General features: G+C 30.9%; 1 protein-coding gene across 14 annotated transcripts in view; it reads right to left on the bottom strand.

Moving 5' to 3' along the window:
- The window catches only part of LOC140045162 (pleckstrin homology domain-containing family G member 6-like), a 103,071-nt gene that overhangs the window by 31,907 nt on the left and 43,360 nt on the right, over positions 1 to 27,804 (bottom strand). For 12 of the 14 annotated variants that reach the window (XM_072089951.1, XM_072089952.1, XM_072089940.1 and 9 more), the window contains one exon: positions 2,325 to 2,403. In XM_072089951.1, coding sequence (XP_071946052.1) covers positions 2,325 to 2,403 — 79 coding nt within the window. Of the gene's footprint in view, positions 1 to 2,324; positions 2,404 to 4,593; positions 4,697 to 26,602; positions 26,882 to 27,804 lie in introns of those variants that run through there. The other 2 variants (XM_072089955.1, XM_072089954.1) reach the window with 2 other exon arrangements.

Raw genomic sequence — 27,804 nt, 5'->3', positions numbered from 1 at the left:
TACACCAAACGTAAGTAAAATGTCTTGACTAAAGAATGAAATCAATGCGACAAGTGTTGGATTGCACCACGTATACGTCCTTATGATTCAAAATTTGTTAATTTGCACCCCAATGTTAGTAGTTGGCTCCCTCACCTCCATAATATACTCTTATTTCATGTTTAGGGATTATAAAACAATAAACAAGATGCCTTCTCAAAATCATTTTAGCTGATTACAATTGCTTTATATATAATCACATCTTGCCACATAAAACACAAGAAATTTAGTCACCTTGAATTATATATTGAGTAATTTATCAAGATAACTACAACATGCAATGATCATTATTCTTATGCTGATTGCATTTTAAGACAATAATCTTTTGTTATAATTTGTAATTTGCCCGTAGCAGATTGAATTTGAAGTAAAATCACCACTTTAAATATTGGAGTGATGTTTGAAATATCTCATTGAAGATTCGTGATATCAGAGGATTCACGATAAAAAACGTCATGTGGAAAAAATGAAAGCAAACATAAAATAATACATTTTTAATCAGTATTTTCTAGGATATATGATTTTGATTTCCTCATACAGTCCTTCCATCTTTCGTATTTGTAATGAATAGATTGTCAACATAGTGATGAGTTGGTAGGTAGGTGAAATTATATTAACTCTACACTTTTATATCTAAAGGCTCACAAAGGACATTGGCTGACAGAACTGTATAGGTCTGAATGCCCAAGAGACCCAGGGATATAGGCCAGCTATATAACACACATGATTGGTGAGCCTTAATTAAGCAAGGGACAGCATTTGAGTTTGAAATTATATAAGGAGCTATTGAGCCTGGAATTATACTTGATTCGGTTCAGAATGAAATCAATTTAAAATCATAACTGTAAAGTTAAATCTCAGAAAGGTACTTCAACAACATTAATTCTTACGCTTAGTTCTCACTTGGGCGCAACGCAACAACATTGACACAACACAAGAGAGTTGACCAATCACAGGTGGTAGTTTGGATGATGGTACAAAGTACCTTGCGTTGCGTCCTAGTGGGAACCAAGCTTTAAACCAAGCTTTAAACCAAAGTTAGTACATCTATTATTTGACTAAAACAAAGAACAACGTAGTCACATGTTTATAATGTGCACGAAAACTGCGAGACGAGAACAAATCTCGCAAAATATTGCAATGAATTCTGAGAAGATAAGTCTACTAAAGAATAAGATGCAAATAAAGTATAATGAACAAAAGCAAAGGATTATGTGAGATTATGAACATCGCAATGGATTAAGACGAGATTAAGTACATCACTATACTAAAATGCATGCAAATGGATACGGATTATCAAGGATTTATCTATCCTTTGCAATAAAATATTCATGTTTAATTATTTCTGTAATATATAAAATGCAAAATAAAATGACATGTAAATAATAAAGTTTAATCATTTTGCTAATAACAATGCAGCTCAATATATACATAGTTATTATATATTGTGCCAGTTCTGCGGTACATTTCATTTCGAAACCTGAGCTGCACTGACGAGATCTAATAAGATCGAAACAGTACTGTCTGCAGATTGGATAGTTATATAAATATGTATATATACTTTTAATGATATCAATTTACATATTTATAATCTACATTATAATTATAATTTATAATAGTTAATTTGGGTATATAATATAAAATAAATGTAACTTATATTTAACTAATAATAGTAATTGTTGCATATTTATAATCTAGTACATCTAAATAATAAATAGTTAATTTGCATATATTAATATTGATGATGATGAATGAATATTTATATTGTAACATATCTATAAATTATATAAATATTTATCAATTTTTATATTAAATGCAATAATAGAACTGAAAGAAATTGAAATAAATTCATATTAACGAAAATCAACATTTTATCATTATATAATTTCCATTAAGATGTGCAATTAATGTATTTATTTATTTTTACATATTTATTATTTACATATACATCGCAAGTTAATTTGTTTAATAAATATTTGTTGTAGTGACGGAATGTTACTTTATATTTACAAACAATAGACTGTTTGAAATGAATATTAATATTAAAAACATGGATCCATATTTTAAATAAGTTCAAACACGCACACAATACAAACAGAATTCCAAATAAAGATGTTTTTTATAGTAGTAGTGATATTTAGCTAACATTCAGGTCCAAAAATACAATGTAGGACACACAGTCATGCTGACAAAAAGATATTTAAGTTTTGAAGAATTAGTAATGCAATAATTAATAAACAATTAATTAACACAAAACAAGACAAATATATAATTTATGCACATACCTCGGTATTACGCCTCTTAATCACAGCTTTGCGTTTTAACTTAGAGTCGGACCTTGTAATGTCGATAGGCTTACTTTCCCTATGACAAGAAAAAACAAAAGAAACCAACAATTATAAAACCACATTGTCCTGCAGGAAGAATAAAACCATGTCATTGGTCCAATCATAAAAACAAATTCTGTAGACCATTTAAGTTTTAAGTTCAGAAAAACCACATTGTACTGTAAAAAAATATAAAACCATTTATTTTTTTAATACCACAATATTTCGCAGACCATTAAAGTTTGTGCTTTATGTCTGATTTTACAGGAAGTAGAGTTGAGGTAGGCATTGTTACAGCTAGAATTTTTAGAATTATATACTTTCTGTCAATAATTCTAGTAAATAGATCTATAAAACATTGCAGTGAAATAACGCAGAGGGGTGATGCCCCTGGTTTAGGGACCATAAGTGGCCCTCCCAACACTAGAGGTATTTGACGTTTTTAGCCTTTTTCGACTGGTTTCTTCCTCTGGGCTCTGCTCAAGGGCCCCCATAAGCTCCCGGGCCCTTAAGTTTAGATCATAGCTGTAGAGGGTACAGTATGTGAGGAACAGAATAAAATTAAACATAAAACATGTTATAAAAAAATCAACTCCAAATTGGAGGAAATATGCCAGACGTGATCGCTGTTTAAAATAGCAAAGTAAACAAATAAAGGGTTTACAATGCATAAAAGCATACGAAAAAAGGAAAATGTAAAGGTGAACCTTTCATTTGAACTCCTTTATAGCACCCTTTTGTGTAAATAACACATATTTTTGTAGTATTGTGCAAGATTCAACAACACATTAAAAGGGGATTTTTTTATTCATAATTTAGAGATTTATTTATGATTAATCAGTTATGGTTAGTCGCGTTTCTATTCATGCACCTGCATAAGAATTAAGAGAGCACTAGGGGTGAGCGCTCCCCTGCCTGTTAAAAAATAAAATTATGAACTAGATATCTGTGACAGATTATTAATATTATAATATTTAGTATTCCACTGTGGACTCCAATGCAGCAGAAACGTACCCTAACGCTTTGTCTACACTATCAAACTAGTTCGACAAAAAAGTGTGATGTGCCCATATAATGGTAGGGATATGCCCAAATATAGTAGTGATATGACATTATCATGTCCATGGGTACATCAAATTTCTTGTCATTCAAATTAAGTTTTATAGTGTAGACAGAGCTTTAGAAAAAAGGATTTTCACTGACAAACAAATTATAAGAAAACTGATATGTAGCAGATGAAAGCTTTTTAATGAGACAATTGCATTAATTTGTCACTATATTATGTGACATTTATAAGTAATTTGTCATTACAGTACATTTTGTCCTTGTTAAACCACCACAGCATATTTCTGTTGCCATGGTTACGGCAATTGCAATTACTGTATTGACCAACAGGTTTCATTTCCGTTTCAAATAAACGCAAATACATTTTTTTTTTAAATAAAGATTAAAAACCAAGATTTTTTTTATCATATCTTGATTTTTGTAAAGTTATTTCTCAACAATGAAAAATCAAGGGCTGTTGTGAAGTCAAAAGAATAATACTGTACAGTACTTTAAAACAAATTGTATATCATTCTATATGATGATACTCATACTGATGTGAGCTGTCAGAGATAAGCTAAAAAAAAAGCCTTCAACGGCAAGTATTGTACACAAGACAATTATGGATAACTATAAATGTCATTAAAAATAATATGGTTGGATTTGTATGACCATTTGTAAAGATATATGAGTTTATTTATAGATGGGGAGTATGTACATATGAAGGGGTAAAGGTTACTGATAACAATGTAAAGATGTAAATAAAGAAACAAGTTTATATAATAGTTATAGGATTTTATAGAGAAAGGTAATATTAAAGAAGAAAACGTTCATTTTTGTTACAGGAGCAGAACGTCCTTGGACCTTGAAATATATGATTTTGAAATAGGGGGAGGGGGTGTGGATGGCCCTAAAAATTAAACTTCTGACCTAACACAAAAATGCTCTACACTGCACCTTCTGTTCATAGCATTTGTGGAGGATGGATACACTCGTTACTTGTATTGTAACACTATATAGTACTTCTGGTTTTTTCTTAAATACTATTTCTAAAATAAAAATTTCGCCTAGTAATACTATGATGTGTAAAATTCAGTTAGGCAAACTTTTAATAGTATTAATTGTATTATACTTAATTGAAAATTAATTTCATGTATATATCATACATGATTGCAATACATACATTTATTAATCTTTATAGTGGCATATCAGTGTCCATGCTATTGCCAGTTCGGAGACATCATACACAGTATGATGTTGTACTAAACACCTATACACGTTTGGGCGATTACGATAACACTATCTAATTTGCATATCAAAACTTTGGTCATGCTTCATCGGTTTAGTGATTTAAATCTAATAACTATCTGTGTTTACATAGAGGATTAGAGTGGGAGGAGTTTAATTGGTTAATTGACATATTCTTTATGGTGAAATGTTGATTTTATGTATGTGTTGGTAAATGTTAATAATGATGTTGATAAAACATGGACTTATAAATTAGAATCATTTATTAGTCTATGGATAAACTATTTAAAAGGAAAATATATAAAGTTATATATAAACACATGTTATTAATTAGTTTAAGTAATTTATGGTTTAAAGAGAGTACTGTATTTTGGACAGTAATGCCAACATTCCACCAAAATAATTTTGTTTGTACCCTAAAATATATCTACAACATTTATAAATCTCATTCATTTTATTGCCAGAATGTTAATCAGCATAATAGTATATTAGGTTTAAACTAAAAATGTAAAGCATGGTGATCCTCTTATAGAGTAATTAAAAGTAATGAACTGAGTTAATTGCCTAAGTTAATTAGGTTTCAGTTAACTTCTAGCCTACAGTAGGTGTGAAAATATAATTTTAAGCTATTGGCAAACTAAATTATATTTCAATCTGAATAAATATTGTATTTAAACTAAAAATATCACAGGGTGTGTCACGGAAGGGTGATTTTCAGGGGGAAACCAGCCATACTGTACAATGTAATTTATACCTACAATGCATGTACCATAGGATATCAACTTTAACATAATACAGGCATCACATGTGATATATATATGACAGTACTGTATTACAGAATTTGCCTATGATAAATTAATGCCATATGCAGAAACAGTGAATCTGGTGATATAATAGACAACCATCTGTTTATTCTAGTAGGATGATTTCTTTATGGGCAAAATACCTAGTAGAAATCTACAGAACATAAAACATTGTACAAAATTAATGACAAGAATTTGATGTTTATTTTAGCACTAGACAATTTGTTCCTAAATTTAGAATATTATGATGTTGTTAAATCTTGTTATGTACCATATCGATTGCCAACAATATCATTTTGATAGTTATATATGCAATTAAACCAAATTGAAATACATCATTGTACAATTCCCAGTAAAGGTGAAAAACATAAAATACACCAAAAATTGGCAACTAAAATTGAAAGAAACAAATCAAAAGAAACAAGAGATATTTAAGAATGCTATAAATAGTAAATGTGAAACCAACATTTATTAGGTTTCAACGTGTTCTAACCCTCGGCATTTACACGCAATTAAAAGAACATTGAAAAATATGCATCTTAACAAAAATCGGCATTTTATACTTGGGAATTTGTATAAAAGCAAATTCCACAAATTGTTAACGATTTTGTAACTAATGTTTAAATATTAAAAGTAGACATACTATAGGTAAACATCTATCTAAAACAGTTAGGGGAAAAATAACCAAATCAGTACTGGTCATATTTACAATCAATATAGACTATCTGTTTACTGTATATCCTCCGGTATAATCCCACTTTGGGTTTAATCCCACCACCTACTTTATGTCTGATTTCACTAAAACAGGCATCCATGGGTATAGTCAAAGTATTTTGACTTTTGGCCTGAATGTACAATAAGCCTCTCTCCAGCAAGTTCAGATGAGTTTTTACAAGAAATGGTTACCAATTATTTTATTTAACCAGGCTTTCCCCAGATAGTCCCACTCTACAAAATTGGGGTGGAGATATTGATAGAAAAGTCGCAAAACTCAACAGTTCTTGTCAGAAATATATACATGGTGTACCGCAAACAGAAATTCTATATCAACATATGTCTTGAGAGGATGTTTGAGTCCGTTTTGTTTTCATTTTACACCTACGGCCAATTTGACAATAACTATATTTTGTTTCGATGCTACTGAGTTTCTTTCAGTATTTTAAAACATTGATTATTATTATTATCTACTACAGAATTATCACATAGGAAATATTGTTACAATATGAAAATAAATTTTATTATATAAAAAAAAATCATCAAAAATATGTTTTTCTTTCTGAAATCTGAACCATACAGTAATTGTTCTATAAGCAATATTTCTCTACAAAAGTAAAACTATTGTTTTTTAAAGAAATAAAATAAATGCTCTAAAAACTAAAAATAACATATTCTCTCTTTTCAATTTTCTTTCTGCGCAAGAAAGATAGATTCCAATACTACATTAATTTATACTTTTTATGTTTAGCATTAATATCATAACTATAAAAATATATTTTTATCTAAAATTATATACAATAGTATTATTTAAATAATAATACAATTATTAAATATTCTAAATCCCATTGATAAACATATTCGTTTATTAATTGGATTTCTGCTATGTAAAAAAATTAATTACAGGAAATATTGCATGGAGGTTTCTAATACTTTTAAGAATATGAATGATGATTTTATTTTACGATCATAGACAATGCTAGAATATACTAAGGGGTCGACCCGGGAATTTGACGATGAAGATTATGATCATAATGATGATGATGATGATTACATTATATTTCAAACTGGACAATAGCTTTAGGGAAGAGAAATTTAATGAGGCTTACATTCTAAAGTGGAAGACATCAGAAGATGAAGATGATGATGATCATGATGATGATGAATAATAAAAAAAAAAATTTTAAGTATTAATTTAATATAATTATTATTATTTACACCTTATAAACTCTTCTACCAAATATTTATGAATACAACTTGCTTAAATATAATTTTGTACAGTACACTGGCTCTTATTAAATACTAAATAGCTGACTCTAGTACTTTGGCAAATAATATGGCTAATTCTGTAAATACACTGTCACATATGTATCACATGTGACATCTGCACCATTAACTCCTATGAATTCTACCTATAGTGTGATACTGTAACAGGTGCCAATATACTATAATATGACAATGTTTATTACAGAATGTGCATTGATACTAGGCCCACAGATGTGAAGATTAAAGAAAATCTTAATTGTTGATTTGTGAAATGTGGACATCGGAACAACCTTTTCAAATGGTTGCAACTGTACAGTACTGAATTTCTAGAACTATCAAAACATTGTTTTCGATTGATTTTAATTGTCACAGACACTACAGTATATAATAATTTCAGTTTATATACTTAAACTGTTGTAGAGTGTTTTTACAAACTATTCATCATTAAAACGTTTAAAAGAATAAAATATACTACATACCCAACAAATATACACACAGGCACACTTTAAAGAGAAAAAGACATGGCTATGAGGCTGGCCTAAAACAAGTACTGTATGTTCAGTGAATCACAGAAAAAAGGTGCAGTCAAACAGTATGCTAGAGGCATGGTAACCATCAGGGGGGCTAACCAATTTAGTATTCAGTGACCTAAGCCATAAAAAGGCTTCATTGTGACTGGTTGATGGTCCTTCTATAACCTACTTGTAATCATTAGTATCCAGGACACAATTGCACCAGTGGTAAATGAGAAAATATTGATGGAGTAATGTAATATAATTAGACAAATTCATAAACAGCTTGTTTGAATAACAAGTAATGCTTTAATTGCATGAGAACTCATGTTCCGTCACACTTGTTGAGTGATGGTAAAAGAAACAAAGTTACAGATCATTAATTAAGAAATGCAAAGCAGAAAAAAAAAATCGCCTCAAGTGTCATTTCATTGAAAGGTTAGCTAATGAAGGAAAAAAAATCTTCAATAAGTGACCTCCTTTTTCTTGAGAGTAGTAATTCATTACTTACAGTTCTAGTTTTTCAGTCAAATTGAGAATTTATGGGGTATAATGTATGCTGCATTCTTAGAATTTCTATATTTGATTTGGGACCTAAAATTCCAATATATAGAATTTATGGTTTCCAGTCAACTACTATAATGGAGAAAATGTTTGTAGTATAAATGCATATTTTCTAAAAAACCCAAATTATCAAATTGTCTTTATTACTATATAAATATTTATTTATAAAAAAACTTATTGAATAAGGATGTAAAGAAAGAATTCTATCATCAATCTCCCTCTAAAAAGTATAGAGAGTATTGTTTGTTTATCCAGGTAAGTTAAGCATAACAGTGGAAGTTATTCTTAACATCTTTTCAGAGAAGCACGAGAGAGGGATCAAACGAGGGGTTGAGATAAGGGGGATCAAACGAGGGGTTGAGATGCGGGCTTATGGAAACAATGTGGTACTTTTTATACATGTAGTTGTTCCTTTTAACTCTCCATCTTTCCCCTCCTCAAATTAAGGTCATTATCTGTATGCATTATGGGATACATACAAGTAGAACGCTTCCTACTAGACACACTTTATGACATGATTACCTTTAACAGCATATTTGCCAATTAAATGTCTTCGTCTCGTACGTTTAATTGTCTGATGGGCTTATGAGCTGCGAAATTTGATACAGTTATTACGTGGCTTTTGTATAACATGTCTAACATGAAAAGATAAACAACCAAGTCTGTGTTATTAATTTTTGCCTTTATAGCCATATTGGGACTTTTTATCTTAATTTCAGTTTATTTTAGATTTATATCTATGGTAGATTTTATGCCTACATCGTAGTTATCTGATAATTAAGGTCTTATAATGCATCGTTGGGGTCTTTTAAAGATAATGATAAATAATAATATGTTGTTCTTATGTAGCGCTTAATGTTTTGAAGCGCTTTTCACATTATTACCCCGGCCATTTTTGGATCAAACATATTTCCATAATGTTGCAGCTAGCAATCTCCTATAAGGGTCACCTGATGCCCTAGTTGAGGTCATCTGATGTCTAGTTGAGGTGGTCATCAGATGCCTAAGTTTGGGTCACCTGATGTCCTAGTTGAGAAATTTATGTCATCTAATAATTATGTCCTTAAGGTCATCTGATGTCTAAGTTGAGGTCATAGGTGAGGTCATACAGTACTATAAACTAAGTTAAGGTTTTTATGTATTTGATGCCTAGGTTACGGTCCAATGTCAGGTCATACTGTAAACTAAGTTTAGGTTTTTATGTCTTTAGGCCATTTAATACCTAAGTTGAAGTCATGTCAGGTCATACTGTAAACTAAGTTAAGGTTTTTATGTTTTTTAAGGTCATCTGATGACGAAGTTGAGGTCATGTATGTCAGATCATATTGTAAACTAAGTTAAGGTTTTAGTTGAGGTTAATTATTACCTAAGTTGAGGTCATGTTGCTGATGCCTAAGCTTGGTAATCTGGTGCCTAACAAGTTGAGGTCATGTTGCTGATGCCTAAGCTTGGTCATCTGGTGCCTAACAAGTTGAGGTCATGTTGCTGATGCCTAAGCTTGGTCATCTGGTGCCTAACAAGTTGAGGTCATGTTGCTGATGCCTAAGCTTGGTCATCTGGTGCCTAACAAGTTGAGGTCATGTTGCTGATGCCTAAGCTTGGTCATATGATGCCTAAGTATCAATTTTATTTATAGTCCGAGGAGTGGAGTAAGGCACTTACTGGCTTTTACACTTGGATTCAATCCACCAACGTTCCACGATTCATTGTAATATGATAATCAATATTTGTTGAGCTTTATGAATGAGACACACAAGTGCAACAAAATAAATCAATAACTGTTGGTATGAATATTTGTACAACATACATAATATTTTGATGTCATACTAGTATCAATGGACTTGTAGCTTGGGGGGTTTGAAAAATTGCCAATTTCAATCTCATGGGCATGGGTTCAAATCCGGCCTGTCTGATGCCAGAATTTGTATATGGAAACACAACTTTACACACAACTACATGTGTTGTGTACTGCGTTTTTGTATGTCGCTTCCTGTTTATTTTGAGGTGTAAACTGAACTTTGGGGTTGGATCAACCGGGCTCTGCCACGGTGATTAAATTAGGTTGACACTGGTCTCTGCAATTCAGTATTATGTTTCGTTTCGTTTCGTTTCGTTTATTTATTTTTTTCCACTCACTTATATATATATATATCATTTACATTTACATAACATATATTAAATGTGGGTGGATGGAAGTCACAGTAAGTTCACTGAACTTTAAGTCGTGACTCCCGTATACCTATAAGTATACTAACATTGCTACAGAGTAGACTAAAATATGAATACATAATAGTGAAAGTACATAAAATAAAAAAAAAAATAAAAAATTTAAATTATAGAAGTTAAGATAAACCAGGCAATTATATAATATAATGATACAAGGGATAATGATAACAATTAGAGTACAATATGAAATATAATTAAATATGGTATAATAACAAGTATAACGATACAATGTAGCGGAGATTATTGAATACCAGGGTAAAGGATTTAATGCCATGTATCACCACCAAAAAAATAAGGATAAAAGATAGGCGAAAAATTATGTAGCATATTCTGACACCATTTTGTGTTTGAAATTAGATTTAAAACTAGAAAAGGAAGATTTCTGTTTAAGTTCATTTGAGAGTGAAGTCCAAAGTTTGGGACCAAAATAATACATAGAAAATCGTCGAGCCTTAACATTTAAATTATCAAGGATATAATTGTTAACAGAGGATCGGGTTTTATAGGAATGGCGTTCGTCAATTCTTGTAAATAATTAGTTTTAAAGGAAGGCCTCTGATACCGTAATTTGAAAGTTTATGAATTAAAATATCGTGGTTAATAGTATCGAAGGCCTTAGATAAATCAAGGAAAATGCCAACAGAAAACTCATTTTTACTCAGGGCAATTGTAATTTTGTCAAAAATATCTAATAAAGCAAGATCTGTTGAATACTTTTTTCTGAAACCATATTGGCCTTTAAATAAAATGTTATGTTTAGTTAAAAAGGAAGAAATTCGATTATGCATTATTTTTTCAATTAATTTTAAAACTAAATATTAAAAAAGACCAATAATGATTTGATATTCCTGATATTGGAGGATTTAGAGAGGAAGGGTGTGTGAGGAGGAGATGTGACAAAATTTGACTAAAAAAAAAGCATAGTTTATTAATGAATACCCTGATTATGCAAATCGTACTGTGTATCTGACTAACTTATTAGTTCAAATGCGTAATGTTCTATTCTGCCATTATGATTGATGTTGAAACATTCCGTAGTAGACCCACAGGGTTAACATCTATTCTTGTTAATCTTAAATTATATTTATTTCTTTATTCTAGGAAATGATTCGTAAACTAAAGGTAAGATTCGTCGATTAGTCATCTATTTTACATTTTTCAATACACAAATAAAATTAATATGTCATCTATTTTACATTTGTTCTTTCATCATTCCATCACTTTATATAATATACAAAATCGATAAAATAAAATCCTTCCTTTCGTTGTTGACAGCCTTGAATAAGTTTTAACAACAAACTGGGTATGAATTAAAAATCTATCATTTGTACAGTATGCATTAAAACATTGACCCCCTGAAAAAAATGACTTTTTTAAAATGTTTTTGTTGAATATGCCATTTTAATTTCACATAATATAGTTATTCAATTACTGTATTGATTGATTGTAAAATTGACTAGAAGAGTGAAAACATTCAGTTTTTCCCTACGGAAGTGGTCAGCATTATTAAAACTGCGAAATGGTATATTCAAAGTCCTTTTAAAATCAATTTTCATTTTTATGCTTTTGGGGACAAAAACACAATTAAAGCCGTTAAAACTTAAAAAAAAAATGAAAATATGATAATAACAAACATTTTAAAAGCAAGTAAAATGGAAAAACCTTTCCCATGACTTATACAATTATAATATAATTATTAATTGAAATTGTACTATTTCTGAGATTAAACAATCAGTATTATATAGTCCTTAAATGTCAAATTGTTCTGATATCCTATATATTTAACTTTTTTAATCAAGGAATTTTCTAAATGAATGAAGGAAGGTCATCATGAGGTCATTCTAAATCAATTTCCCAGTTAGAGCAATTTCCGACATCATCAATAATAGAGACTAGTCATACTTAAAATATTGAATACAGTACTAACCCAGAATTTATAAGCGGATTTTCATCTTCTTGTTCTTGTTGATAAATTGAAAAACAACATTTTTAAGGATCGTAAGGTAAGGTAAATGCGAAACCTAAGCTAATGGATGCTATAACGGCCGTGGTGCCCATCTCCATTTCTTTAGCGTTTGGGCCAGACTCCACTAAGTGTGTATGTTTGTGGGGGGTACGCCACTCCTCCCGCACAAACGTGTCCGATTTACCCTCCCAGTACTTTTTACATACCGGTAACCATTACTATCACCTGGGTGGGGAGGAACAATGTGGATAAAGAATCTTGCTCAAGGACTCAACACTGCAGTGACCGGACCGGGCTTGAACCTGCAACCTCTTGATTGCAAGTCCAATGCTCTAACCACTGTTCCACAATACTCTAAGCATCGTAATAGCCTTTATTTTAAAGCAATATGTGTTCTAGTAATCACGATATAATGTAAAATATTCTACAGTGTCATTTCTACATGTGTTCACAAAAAATCACAAATTTGATTCTGAGTGAACGAACGTTTACAAAAAGATGACATATAACAGGAACGAAAGCAAACTCATTAACTCTTATTTTTCTCAATACACCATCAAACATGAAGCTTTGTTTACGCAAACGTCTGTACCCTGTGGGAATAATGATCCCTTCGTCATGACTGAAATTCTATTAAAAACGAGACAACATTGTGAATAAACGACTTACGACGCTTGAGGAAAGAATGAAAATGAATTTCTTCTCTAGTGAGAGGCTAAATGTAGATATTAATGAAAGTATTACATGAAACTGTCTTGAATCCTATATTGGAGATGTATTTCATACTTAAATTTATAATAGCTAGGGAGTTATTTTGAAAGTTATCAAGCTAGGGGGTCTAAATCTGTACTGATTAGTGGATCCAGTTAAGTCTAATGTTAAACTTTATAATGGATTAAATTTGCAAGGAAAAAACGTTTCTTAGGGCCTGTTTCTATTGAAAAATAAAAAAAGAACGGTTTTTTGGAAACCGGTTTCGGCTGTTGTTTATAAATAAAGATCGCGTTGCAGCTCAATTTTTACTCCAATAAAACCGGTTCCGTCCATGTGCGTTCGTTATGAATGACGTCATTATATACGCCACAATGCAGTTCGTTAGGCGGAAGCGCGATTGGATCGATCGAGGTCATGTTTACTTTTTTTCGCATAGCGCGATCCCCAAGAAATAGCATCCATTTCATCATAGAAGGGGGAATTATTACCTGAAACGTTATTGTGGTCCTTGGTTAAAGTATAGGTACGTCGCACCCTCTGATATTGTCAAGTTGAACTCGTCTAGCTTTCACACGCTTTACAATATTCTTAAAAACATGTAGGCCTACGTGAGTCTTTCTTCCGACTCCCGACAAGTCCCCTCATCTTCTTCCCTTCACATATTTTTTACGAACCTCGTAATGGCATCGGTCAACATTTTTTAGTTAAATAAAATACTCACTATCTAGAGAAATAAAAATGACTTAGGACTAGGTCCTATCGCGCGGGTTTGACTGCGAGTTGACCGCAATCGTCCCAGTGAAGCAGACTGCAGAGTTCAGTTTTTGGGGTCAAATTGAGACCGCGATTGTGTTGCAGCTAAAAATTGCTCCACGGAAACCGGTTTCAGAACGGTTCTTTGCGATCGAGACCGCAATCAATTGGGGTTTTTGAAACCGTTTTTAAGATCGGTTCTTTTTTGTGGTTTTTTGTGGGGACCCATGTCTGCTGGCAAGAAAAAACGGTTCTTGAAAAGAACGGTATTTAAAACCGTATTCTCTGCTCTATAGAAACAGGCCCTTAGAGGGCAATATTTTTTTTTAATGCTACAGGAGTACTGTATACAATAAATTTATAAAATTGTATTAGCTAGGGAGTCATAAAGTTATTAAGCTAGGGGTCTTTAAAGCTGTACTTACTTACTTAATTAATTGATAGTGGACCTTTTCATTATTAATGTTAGAGGGTACAAGTGGTAATGGTGATTTTTTAATCGACTTTTTATAAAGTTGTAATAAGGTAGTCATTTTGATTATAAAGCTAGGTTGTATACTAGGCCTCTAAATCAGAGAAATATTGTATAAATATACAAATTTAACTATCAAGGAAATAATACAGAATTATGAAAAATTCCTAGCACAATGATTCTTTTGGTTTTTCCATGAAGTATCCATGAAGTATCAAAACAAAGTGTAGTGGCCAATAGAGAATTATAACACTACATGCTCAGAAACATGCCCCTGCACAGAATGCCATAACAAAAAAAATACGATTTTTTCTAGACTTTTCTAGAAATTCATTAATATAGCAGCTGAGAATTATTACTAAATTAAAATAAAGAAAGATCAGTTATTTCACAGCTGTGCTATTTAAGTTTATTATTGTTTTAAGTTTAATTTGAAAACCAGGTCTGTTTTATCATTAGAATTTACAACTTAAATCTACTAACTTACTATCAATTTCAATGAGCTTTCATGATTTCTTAACTTAAATTGTTGTATATGTCACTTAACATTTAAATAGCTTTATTTTATTGCCCAATAGGAGAGTTTAATTGGTTTCAGAAGGAGTGAACGACCAACGGACTTTGCAACCAAATTATATTTTTTCATACAAATTAATTTTAAACATTAGGCCAGATATAGTAGAGAGATTGAAAAATGAAAGAAAAATGTTATTTAAAGTTAAAATAATATGAGTAACTCCAAATATAGCTGAGAACACATTTGTAGAATAAAGATGTCAAATGAAAAGTACATTAATGGAGAATTACGGTAAATCGGATTTAAAAAAACAGGATACTCAAAAGTACAATGCCAGCCACACCTTTTGATACAACTATCATTTTGTGTTTCCACTTTTGAAAATACTCCTGTCTGAAGCTCTGTCTACACTATGAAACTTTATGTGACAAGAAAATGTGATGTGTTCATATGGGCATAATGATGTCATATCACTACCATATTTGGGCACATCACACTTTTTTGGTCAAACTAGTTTGATAGTGTAGACAGAGCTTTAAAGTTATTTTTAATAAGTTAAACTAAAAAATGTTATGTATCAATCTCAATATATCTCAATCAATACAAAATATATACTTTATTTTTCCTATTCTTTATGACTTTTTTATCTATAATTATGTAAGCAATATGGTTCAGATCAGCTAATAATATTGTAACTAACATTAAATAATAATAAAAAAAAACAATTAATCGTGATAAAATGGAGTAACCAAACAAGATTTTACTGTCTCTTTGAGATCACAATGAATCAACACCATTATTTCATACAGTAATAAAATATTTATATTTTTAATATTAATTCTTAGAAATTGGGTCATTTCACTACTTTCTTAAAGCACCTTGTTGTTTCTTTCCTTCACCACTTCACAAACACTATTTATTATTTAAGAACCAAATTCATGACAGTTGTAATAGTCTAATTAAAACCATATATGTAATTCTACAATTCAACCTGCATCAGCATTGGTGCAAATTGTTATTTTATGTTGTTTTTGTAGAAGATGCTATTGTTAATTTCCTGGTGAAATTGTTTATGTTTTTGTTTATGTACTACTATACTGTATATATTATAAACAAAACAGAACGTCTCATAAAGAAATCTGTGAGAATGAGAAAAAGTTGCCCTAACCAAGACTCGAACCTGGAGCCTTCTGCTTGATATGCAGATGTCCTAGATCACTTGGCCTTTCATGGTATTGTTCAAAACCCAATTATTTGTACAGTACTATCCAAAATATAGGAAATGAAATAAATTATACTACAATATTGATCTTTAAAAGGTTTTATAAATCTAAATTAGTTATTTTAAAAGAATTATTAAAAAAAATGAAAGGTACATTATATCAGATTAATTTGTTTTTCCTTGGGCAGTTTATTTTAAATTATTCATATTTATTAATAATTTCTATTTGTATATATTCTATTTTATTCCGTGATCCAGGTGACCTACTTCTTCGTCCATGTGAGGTGATTTCCTTCGAATTTTATGAAATAAATGTTGACTGATATTCACGATGGAAAGTCTATATTCCAAAATTAAATTATTTTGCCTTGAAATTACATAAGGCTGAATATATTATTACAGACATAATTCTCTTTTTAAGAAATTAATTGGATCACACAGTTACATGGCTACATAAATTCTATCTTAAATAGCTGAAAATTAAGCAGAACATGATTGCTTTGAATAGGCATGTTGAATAGGGTCTGTTTTTAATGCATAGCGTTGACTAAACCGTTTATTTAAAAGTAGATTATCAAAAATATAATTTTATATTGAACGCATTTTTGCTAAAGTTATTTTCTCAAAAAATCAGAGTGGTTGGTTGTCGATAAAAAAAATTTTGATATTACCCAAAATGCAATGCGCTCAGAACGACGTCTCACAAACAACCATTACACAGAAATAACTACAGTAACTAACAGTTACACAGCAATAACCAGTTAAATGGCATGCTGAGATGTTCGGACATGTTTCTTAACTTCCCACCTGGACACAGGTTTGGGTCCAGACGACGACCAATCACACAACGATTGGTCATCGGTTATCGCAAAGCTCCCTTCTATTCCTTGGTTTAAAGTTGAGTACTGTGTTCAACTTGAGATTTAATATTACGTACGTTTTGACAGGATACAAACATTTTGTAATAGTTAAATTAAACGACACAATAATTGAATACTATTTATTGATGGCTATCATATATTCAGTTTGATATGAAAATACATGTCTTAATTTTATCAGGTATTAAATTTAGATTTACTAGACTACAGTGAATGTGTCAGAACAAGAAATTAAACTAAGCCATATGGCTACAAAACAAATATCAACTCATTTAATAGGCAAATCCAAGGCCAGAAAATGTGATATATCTATACTATAGTTTATAGTAATTAAAAGTATATTTAGAACTAGTGTTTATCTTATTGTTTGTTTAGGTAGAATTATACATTTTTCTTGTATTTCCAATAGTTAAATGTGCAGTATTATAAAGGCAAATTATGTAAACATGTGATGTATAAATCAATTGATCATATTTACAGTAGGTTATAATAAATAAGGGTTTGGTTTAAGAGTAACAATGTTCGATAAATATATAATGCAGTTACTGCAGTAGAAAATGTTGTAATACGTATTCATTGCCGCAAATGACATAATATTGAAATATTGAATCCTGTAATTAGTGTATACAAAATGTATATAGTTACTGCAGTAACTGCAGTAGATAATTTTTCGTGGTCCCTTTTAACTGAAGAGTTCAATCAACATTTTAAGTAAAAAACTTGAATGTAATGAACATTATTTATTGTTGATGATTATATAATGTTGAAACATTGAATCTTATCCTTAGTGTATACAAAATATAGTTACTGCAGTAAACTGCAGTAGATGATTCTTCATGGTCCTTTTAACTGAAGAGTTCAATCAACTTTTAAATTAAAACATTAAATTTTATGAAAATTATTCATTGCTGATGATGACATAATATTTAAATATTAATCCTCTCCTCATGGCCTGGCTCTTCACCTAAATGTATCATATCTTACATATTAAAAGATATTATCATTATTATATAATAATTCTTTTTAAATGACACTTACTATAATTGACAATTCGTATACTAACAGTTTCCTGAGCAGCTGCTTATAGATCTTTTATCTGATCTATTTCTATTTATACAGAGATGGGTTTATTGCCGGTTATTACTATACATTGATATTATCTATTGCCGACATAAAGTCTAATATAAAGTGCAATAAAAATAAATGGTTAACAAACTTTATGGTAGTATATTTGTATAATAATTAAAAGGAAAGCAAATTTTACATCTTGTGTGTATTTTACAGCGTGATTAAATGATGATGAGATTGAGTATTAAACTTTGTTGTGATTAATCCTACAAATAAAATAGGACTGAAAATGTTGAGAATTTACTGTTTTGATCCATTTGATCTTTTCTAACAATCTGATAGGCTTGGCATCTTTTTCCATATCAGTACAGTTTTTACAATAAGTGTCACCAGCACACAAAATAAGGGCAGGCAAGAATAACAGCAAATAAACAGGCAATTAAAGTTAATGATTATTTTCTATTTCAATTGTATTTATTAGTTATAAGAATCAGATAAGCTATCTTTTTCATACATTTTTAGTCGCGTACAAACGCAACCCTACAGCTCACTATGTTGGTCGATCGTTGAGCATGTGACTGCAGCCTGTATATTGCCTTTATCACATACAGTATTTACAAAAGTGTCAAAAAAAAAAAACACCAAAAAATAACAATAACAAAATTAAATCAAAACATGTTTATGTTAAATTTAGGAAATTTCAGAATGATAACTTCCATTCTCTATCCAATAGTACGTGTTGGGGGAGGAGGAAGAGGGGTGGATATTTGGTATGATGATCACATTAGAAATATTAGATTGTAGATTTGCATCACACACCCCTTTGTTAAAAAACATTTTAATTTTAAAGTTAATTTGTAAAAATACTACCCATCATGCAAGTTGGATAATACTGTTCAGTATGTTTTTTTTTTAATGTATTCTTCAATATTAATTGGTTTTTTTTTTTTAATCTAGACTTTCATTCAGATTTTTGTAATATTTTACAAATAATAAAATTATTTTATGTTTTCAAAAATAACCAGAAAGCCAACAAACCCCTCATCTTTGTCACGAAATGTCAACGTTGCAACTGTATGTCTACGAACAAGTTGCTTATTCGGAGACATCTTGTCCAGGCCGATGGATTCTGCCACATGTCCTACTCAACAAACTATCTTCCACAGGCTAGAGCAAGCCAGGTCCCAGATGTCGAAAGGAAATCCTGTAGGTGAATCCTCTAGCCTAACGTCCAGGAACTAACAACACTAAATGTACAACACAATTGATAATACCAGCATACGGCGAAGGTCAGTAGTAATCTCGATATAATATCCACAGAATATCCAATCGAGGCCTCTTGAAAATAGACTAATCCCAAAGAAGACAATTACAACTTATGGTTATTAATATCTAAACATGTGTTATGGTCACGGAAGTATAAAGAACACATAAACAAAGCATGTGGTGCCTACACACATGAGAAAAAACTCAATTATGATAATATTTATGATGCTAATTTTATTGCATATGGCGAGATATTTGAAACTAATAAAGCGTACCCTCAATGTATATTGCTTTAATATGTACAGTGTGTATGGTTGAGATGTTGTGCAGTTTAAAGTTGACCAGATTGTAATAAGAACATCTGTTTCTATGGGGATAAATGTTATAATGCTAGTATTTTTCAATAAATATTATAGTGATATATTTCAAATATTAATATTACAAAGTTAATAAAATTTCCACATTTTAAGCAAAGTACTTAGAATTGTAGACATTGTTTTAAGTGATATAGTACCATTGTATAATTTACTATTAACCATTTTTATTTAAATTTGTACAAATATAATCCAATAATTAATTAAAAACATGAAAATATATTCAATGAATTTATCTATTTATTACTTTAATTGTTATTACTTTAAATGTTAAAGTTATATTATCGCCCTTAAAAAAAAAATTTGTTACAATTATTTTTGTTTAATATGAAAGAATGTATAATATTTAATAGGACAAAAAAAGTCAAATTGTCTGTCAGGCAATTTTGGTTTAATTTAACAGTTTAATGCTCATTTTTTTTCGTTCGCTATTTTTCTACAAAATTAATTAACTTTATTAAAACTATAAAATGGCATATTCAAAGTCTTATTTTTTAAATTTAAATTTTTCATATTTTTGGGGACAATTACATTCTAAATTCATTATTAAATATCAAGATTACATATTTATTTTTGTTCATGGAAATTGAAATCTGAGCATTATTTCATGAACCAGGAAGTAGTGACAAATTTTAATCTAAATGTATGTTTCTGCTAGAGCATAGAGATATTTATAGTTCACTAGAATATCTCTATGGCTGGAGGAAATAACTGGTTACCAACAGTGGGTCAGCCTGACCCACCTACGGTAGGTTACCTCCATTTTTCAAGACAATTTTTAAGTACCGGTAACTTGAATATACTCTCCAATTCAAAAACTATACACTAAAACTGGGGATTTGTGGGATTGTGTATTGAGTTGCTATGTTAATCTATCCCACAGGATAGTTATGTTTAGTAGTCTAGAGGCGGTATCAAAAACTTAAGGGTATATCTTTGAAGAAAAATAGAACATTTAAAAAATTACAATGTAAAAGCGCAATCTCAAAACAACTCCCTTTTTCTGAAAAGGACCCTTTTCAAACTTGAGACCAACAGCAAAAATACTAATATTTTTAACTAGTAAATAGGTCTAAAACGTAATGACAATGTTATAGCGAATTTCACCTACAGTAGCTAGCAGGCAGGACTATTTTCATCTACTACTAGGCTATTTTTTTCAGTTGCTTAAGCTTCAACTTGGCCATTTTTATGGGAAAAAACATGGCACTGTAAAAATCTGGGCTTGAAAAGCATGTTAAAATCAAATTTTAAGCCCTAACCCTATATCCCTAATTTAAAAATTCTGGATCCTATACTGGGTGAGATGAGTTTATGGATTAGTTGATCAAAACAGGAAGTAATTCTTATAACACTAAACAATAGTCACACAACCATCCAGTGAGATGTCAAAATATGTACACTGCAGTTGACTTTACCTGTACATGAACTTATGAACAATACTTTCAACATAGAATCTAACTGTTACATTATACTACATTAAGTAGTAATCCAAGGCATGTCACACCACTCTAAAGCTGTCCACAACAAACTATTCTTTCCTCATTAAATCTAAAAATAGCTCGATCTGCAGTAATAACAAAAGTCAAATTTTGAGAATGAAAACAAGACAGTCAGTTTCAATAATTATTTGAAGTTGATTTCTACAAAAACAAAATGTTACATTTGCCTAATTGACAAAAGACTAAATAGAAACGTCTAGATTTAGACATTTTTAAACTATTAATATCAGAGTTCATGGGAAATTGTTTGATTTTTTTTTCTAGTCAAGTTCCACACATCTAGCATGGGACTCTTCGGCCCAACTTTAAGCTGTCCAAATCTCGCGCTTTTTCACTAATCTCATTTTCTTCCCCCTCAAATTACTTGAAAACATCAAAATTCTATTGTTATATCAATATCATGCCTAGAATCACAGACCTTAGGCCTCATTCAACATAAAAATTAATATTTATATATAGTTGGGAAATCTCAAGCTACCAGCGACCTCAAACTCAAAATGTATGTAATTTTAAGTATTAAGTTTAATTTGTTCTACCCAGTTTACAATACAAAAATATGCTATCTATCCATTGAGGTTAATTTTAGATTTTTACATTAATTTCGGAAAGATCAATTCAGATCTGTTTAAAAAGTAATGCCTGAATCCTATAGTTCTAATGTTGGTTCTTATGTGTCCAATGCATTTATATTGACCAGTGTTTAGATGTAACTACTGTGTTGGACAGAGATGGACAACAGTTTCAACCCAGACAAAATGAGTATAAAGCTATTCAAAGATCTTACAGTCAGTCTACAATATTTTCAACGTAGCACATATCCAAGAAACTTCTGGGTATCTTAAAGTACTGTATTGTACTGTACCAACCTCTACCATCTTATGGTGGTGTTTGTTTACATCCTGTTGTTATATAATACCTCATTGCTCCCTCCCACACAATTGTCAGGGCAATGACCTTCTATTCTAACTAACAACCTGTGTCAATTAACTTCCCCCTAACACACACACCCCTGCTTCCTCCAATTGGTCAGAGCAATGACCTTATATTCGAACTAATTAAACAACCTGTGTCAATTAACTGTAAACCCCACTACCCCCACCTTCAAACACACACCACTGCTTCCTCCCATTGGTCAGAGCAATTACCTTATTTTCGAACTAATTAAACAACATGTGTCAATTAACTGCCTTCCCGCCCCCAACCCAAAACACACACCACCCTTCCTCCCATTGGTCAGAGCAATGACCATATATATTCGAAACTAATTAAACAACCTGTATCAATTAACTGACTCCCCTCAACCCAAAACACACACACACCACCCTTTCTCCCATTGGTCAGAGCAATGACCTTATATTTTAACTATGTAAACAACCTGTGACAATTAACTGAAAACCCCCCTACCCCCACCCCGAAACACACACACCTTCTCCTATGGTCAGAGCAATGACCTTATATTCGAACTAATTAAACAACCAATGTCAAAACAACGGCCCTCCCCCTCAACCTCAAACACACCACCCTTCCTCCCATTGGTCAGAGCAATGACCTTATATTCGAACTAATAAATCCATAATATTCTCTACAAGTATTAACGTGCAAGGAATTCATAATAGAATACGTCTGTGCTACGCGACAATGGAACCCCTCAGGGAACGGAAGAGGTAACGCATTATGTACATGATTGATTCTTTAGCTATTAAAATGGCGCCTTGAATAGCGTACTAGAGATGGATACGCATCATAAAATAAGGGATAATTATGCTAATTATTTTACAAGAAAATTAATTATTCTTAAGGTACTGTACTAACATATTCTAGGACAAAACAATCTTAGTTTGAATTGTATTCCAAATGGAGAATTAACCTTTATTTTATGTTGTACAAATTATTTCTGGTCAGAGGGGTTCTAACAGTATAAAAATGTACATGTACAAACACTTTATTCTGTTTCAATTAAATATTGTTTTTTCCCTGAAAAATGTAATTTCATTGTGAATGTGATGAAAAAATGTCGTTTTAATTTTTACAAAATGACAATAATACTGTATCTGTAGGTATCATGGAAACTCTAATTAATAATGCAACTTCTTACTGTAACTAAACTAAACTTGCAATTTTCGGCTTTCAATATTTGAGAGACCTCAAAATAGCAAGTTACAAATTACAAAATCTGAATTACAAAATCTTAAATCTTCCTAAATTTATTCAAACATTTGCTGAGTGTTTGCTGATTAAATACAAACGAATTCCCAAACGTGGTATAAATATTTTCCTAAAGTAGAAAGCACATCCCTATACGACGTGCAGAATTGTGGGCTAGTGTATCATGTACACATAGACGACGTGCTTATTGAAGGGTGACCGAATGCAATGTAGTCATTATCCTAGGTCGTTCTGCGGAAACACATTTAACGGGTGTAATTAATCGGTTAATTAAAAACCATATTTGGAAAGAAAATGCAATAAAAATAGTGTTGGTGTAAAACACAGCGAAATGGAATATCAGAAGTTGAACGACTCAAAAACAAAATGATTTACGAAAGGTATACAGATATCATTACAGGCAGGGGAACATTTTTACATGTCATGAAGGAGGACCTGTATTCTGTATTCTGCATCTGTTTTTTGCTTTTTACTCTTGGTCGAGGTCGTAACCCTCTTAATTATGGGTGTCACGAAAGCTCAGACCACGAAAGCTCAGACCCCCTAAGACCTAAGATCACGAAAGCTAAGACCCAACACCTAAGATTACAAATATTTATCTTTCGCACCTGCCTTGTATTTTAACTCCCAACATTTATTCTGAATACCACACCTTAGAATTGGCACTTTCATGAAAAAGAATCACATATAAAGTAACAAATACATTTTTAAATTGATGATTTTACAGACGTTTTTCTCGCACACAAAATGACTAGCCTAGCCTACAGTACAGTAGGCCTACCCCATGGGCCATGTTCAATGTTTTTGTTTCTATGGAACGTCAAAAGAGCAAAAATTATATAGAGTCCATCTACAGTGTGGATGGAACAATGTAAAATTAAAATTGTAATGATAATAGTATAATCATGCAAGTACGAAGAAATAAATACTGGCAAATAAATTTTAATTTAAAAATCATGATGAGTTTTTTTGTTTCGTTTTCTTTCTGTTTTTATACTTGTACTATTATTGTTGCTCTTTTGGCGCTCCATAGAAACAAAAACATTGAGCATGGGGAGCTCGACGAGTTACATTACAGTATACAAAGAAACACATCTGTAAAATCATCAATTTAAAGGATTTATTTATTTGTTATTATGTGTTTCTCCTTCTGAAAGTACTTATAAGTCCTAATTTTAAAGTGTGGTGTTCAGGATAAAGTTAGTAAACAAATTTGGAGTCAAAATACAAGAAAGGCAGGTGCTTAAGAAAAACATCCTCTGAAGCAACACAATGGAGTAAATATATACCAACAAACAACCCGTCAAGTTTGTTTGTTGTAAAGAAAAAATATACATTTACTCAACGGGCGAAAATAATGTGAGTTTATCTATGTTTTGGGGTAGTATTAAATTATATTTATGGTAATAAATGAAACCTACTGTGTTTAAAATTATGTATGGATAAACAAGTATTGTTTTTAAGCTGTAGTATATCTTAGTATTTGTAATCTTAGGTGTTGGGTCTTAGCTTTCGTGATCTTAGGCCTTAGGGGGTCTGAGCTTTCGTGGTCTGAGCTTTCGTGACACCCCTTAATTATTGTGTTATTACATTTTTTTTTTTTTAAATCAGCAATAAAAAAAAAACCCACTGACTGACCCTAATTGTTTCAACTGATGCTTTTAAATGGACGAGACAGAAGAGGAAACAGAACAGAAAGAGGAAGAAAATACATATTGATAAATATTTGCGATTCACTTGAAATCTTATCTACATACAGTACAGTAGATAAAATATTTTACCTAAAAGGTAAAGGTATTTACTAATATTATCATTTATAATATTTCTTTTATTTTGTGAATCTATATTGAAAATACTGTAGCACTAAACCGAACATTTTGATCTCATCTCCTCCTAAATCAAAAGTCTGATACTAGCACCATTCAAGCTGGGGCATCTTTAAATAACCTTTAAAGTTTTATCCATTAAGTTATGTTAGAATAGCGAATTTGTATGAAAAATGTGTTTTTTTTAGGTCAATGTTTTTATCAAAATGACTTATCCTGTGACAACTATGGCTTTGTAAAGATAATAAAATCTATGGTATTTCGACAGATTTTTATTTGACTTCTTTTCATTTGAAAATCTATACAAATGATAGCTGAGAAGTTTTTAAAATCTTTGAACAAACATCTGCCCACTGAGGAGAACTACCGTACATACTAAAAGTGTCTATTACTTCAGAATCACTCTTTTGGCCCAAGGACAAACATGGCATTTACTCAGCTAACACACAGTACAAGCTGGAATGAAAATTATCATGGGGCCTCAAAATATTTCAACTTTGGACTTGGAAGCAATTACATAGATGGATTTATTCATAAAAAAATATAATATATTTTTTTAAATGGTCTTCTTCAGCAAAGTAGGGTTATAAAATACATTTCAAATACAATAATAATAATATACCACATTCATATAGCGCTCTTTTCATGAAAAAAAAATGCAAAAAATTACATTTAAAATAATTATAAAATGCATTAAAAATATGATGTGGTGGTATGGTGATAGTGATGAAACTCTATTGCTTGTGTAACGTTACATTCTAAATGTTTCAGAGTTACATGGATGTACTTCTGAAACTATTAGTATTAAGGTGTATCGGATTAACATTTTCACGGAGAAAAAAAAAAGAATTAATGATCACACAAGCAATAGTTACGTCGGTTTTTAACTCTGATATGATTTGGATCAACCTAACTCGTTCTATGTATGCTTGTGAACACAGAAAATAACCTTGCACTGTGAGAATCAGAAATATCTTAAAATAGTGTGTTGACAATGTTATCCCTCTTAGTGCATTCCATTCAATAATCACCTTTGATAAGAATAATAAGAGATTCCTTAAATTCTCAATTTAGGTACTACTGTATATACTTTTGCAAAAAATATTCTGTATGATTAAAACAATTAAAAATCTACCTTTTTCTCCTTTTCGCACTAGTGTCCGCAGTAAATAGACAGAGTGTGACTAGAACAGAAACATCCACAAAGATTTCCTTGTTTCATTACAGTCAGCATGCAGTGAAATACAATACACAGTTTGACAAGAAATGTCAGAAGGATAAAGCATAACAAGTAACCATAGCAGTGACTATACGGATAGAGGGCGCCAGGCATTTCAAATACAACATGTGCACAGTGTCTATTAACATTATTAATGGACCTGGATAAACATGACTTGTGAAAGATTGAATCTAATTGGTCCAATGGGAGTATAATTGACTCTGTATGATCTATGTTCAATGAGAATTTAAGCTGGAATTTAAATGACAGATCAAATGGAAAAACATTCTAAAAATAAGCCGAACAATTTTAAATGATGTTCTTTTTTTATTGCTATGCTCTACTAAGCTGCGATAGAAAAAAAGGGAAGGGTTTGTTTGTTTGTTTGCTTTTATAAAACAAGACAATTGGCCAGCAGAACGGAATTTGTCCTAATTTAACTGTAGTACATTTTCTATTAATAAAAAATAAGACGAAAGAAAATGAATTTTCAACATTTCTATAGCATTTAGTTTTGAAAATGAATGGCAACAAATTTTGATTTTTTTACTATTTAAAGAAGCAGCTTCAAAATGGAAAAAAAGAAGAAAAAAAGTTAAAAAGAAAAATTACTTTGAAACATTTGCATATGCAATAAAAAAAAGAAATATTTAAGGAAACCTAAAAATTAAAATTGTTGAAGCAACTCTGGAATACTCTGTCATAACGAAGGAGGGATACAATGAACCAACTTTTCCCAATGCCCTGAATCTGTCCTTCCCTCTGTTGACGATACATAATATTTCATTTTTTTGTAATACAGTACGCAATTCTCCACAAAAAGTCTACCAAGGAATTATTTTTTTGAGGAAGCATTATTCATGCACAAAAAAAGATTTAAAATGAGAAGCGTTGGCTATTTAATGATTTAATCTTTAAAACATTTTTGTTGGACAAAGATGGGTAGTGTGTTTCATACATACAGAATACAAAATCAAGAGTGGTGGTTGATGAAGGAATCATGAAGTTCGATCCATGCAGCCAAGATGAATATGAATTTTTTTTACAAAGGTAGCATAAAAAGATGCAAGAGATTTAAAACAAGTAAAAAAAAAATACCAATGAAGATAATATCTTTA

The sequence above is a fragment of the Antedon mediterranea genome, chromosome 3, assembly GCF_964355755.1.
Source record: "Antedon mediterranea chromosome 3, ecAntMedi1.1, whole genome shotgun sequence".
Lineage (NCBI taxonomy): Eukaryota > Metazoa > Echinodermata > Crinoidea > Comatulida > Antedonidae > Antedon > Antedon mediterranea.
This window is presented reverse-complemented; position numbering and strand designations above follow the sequence as displayed.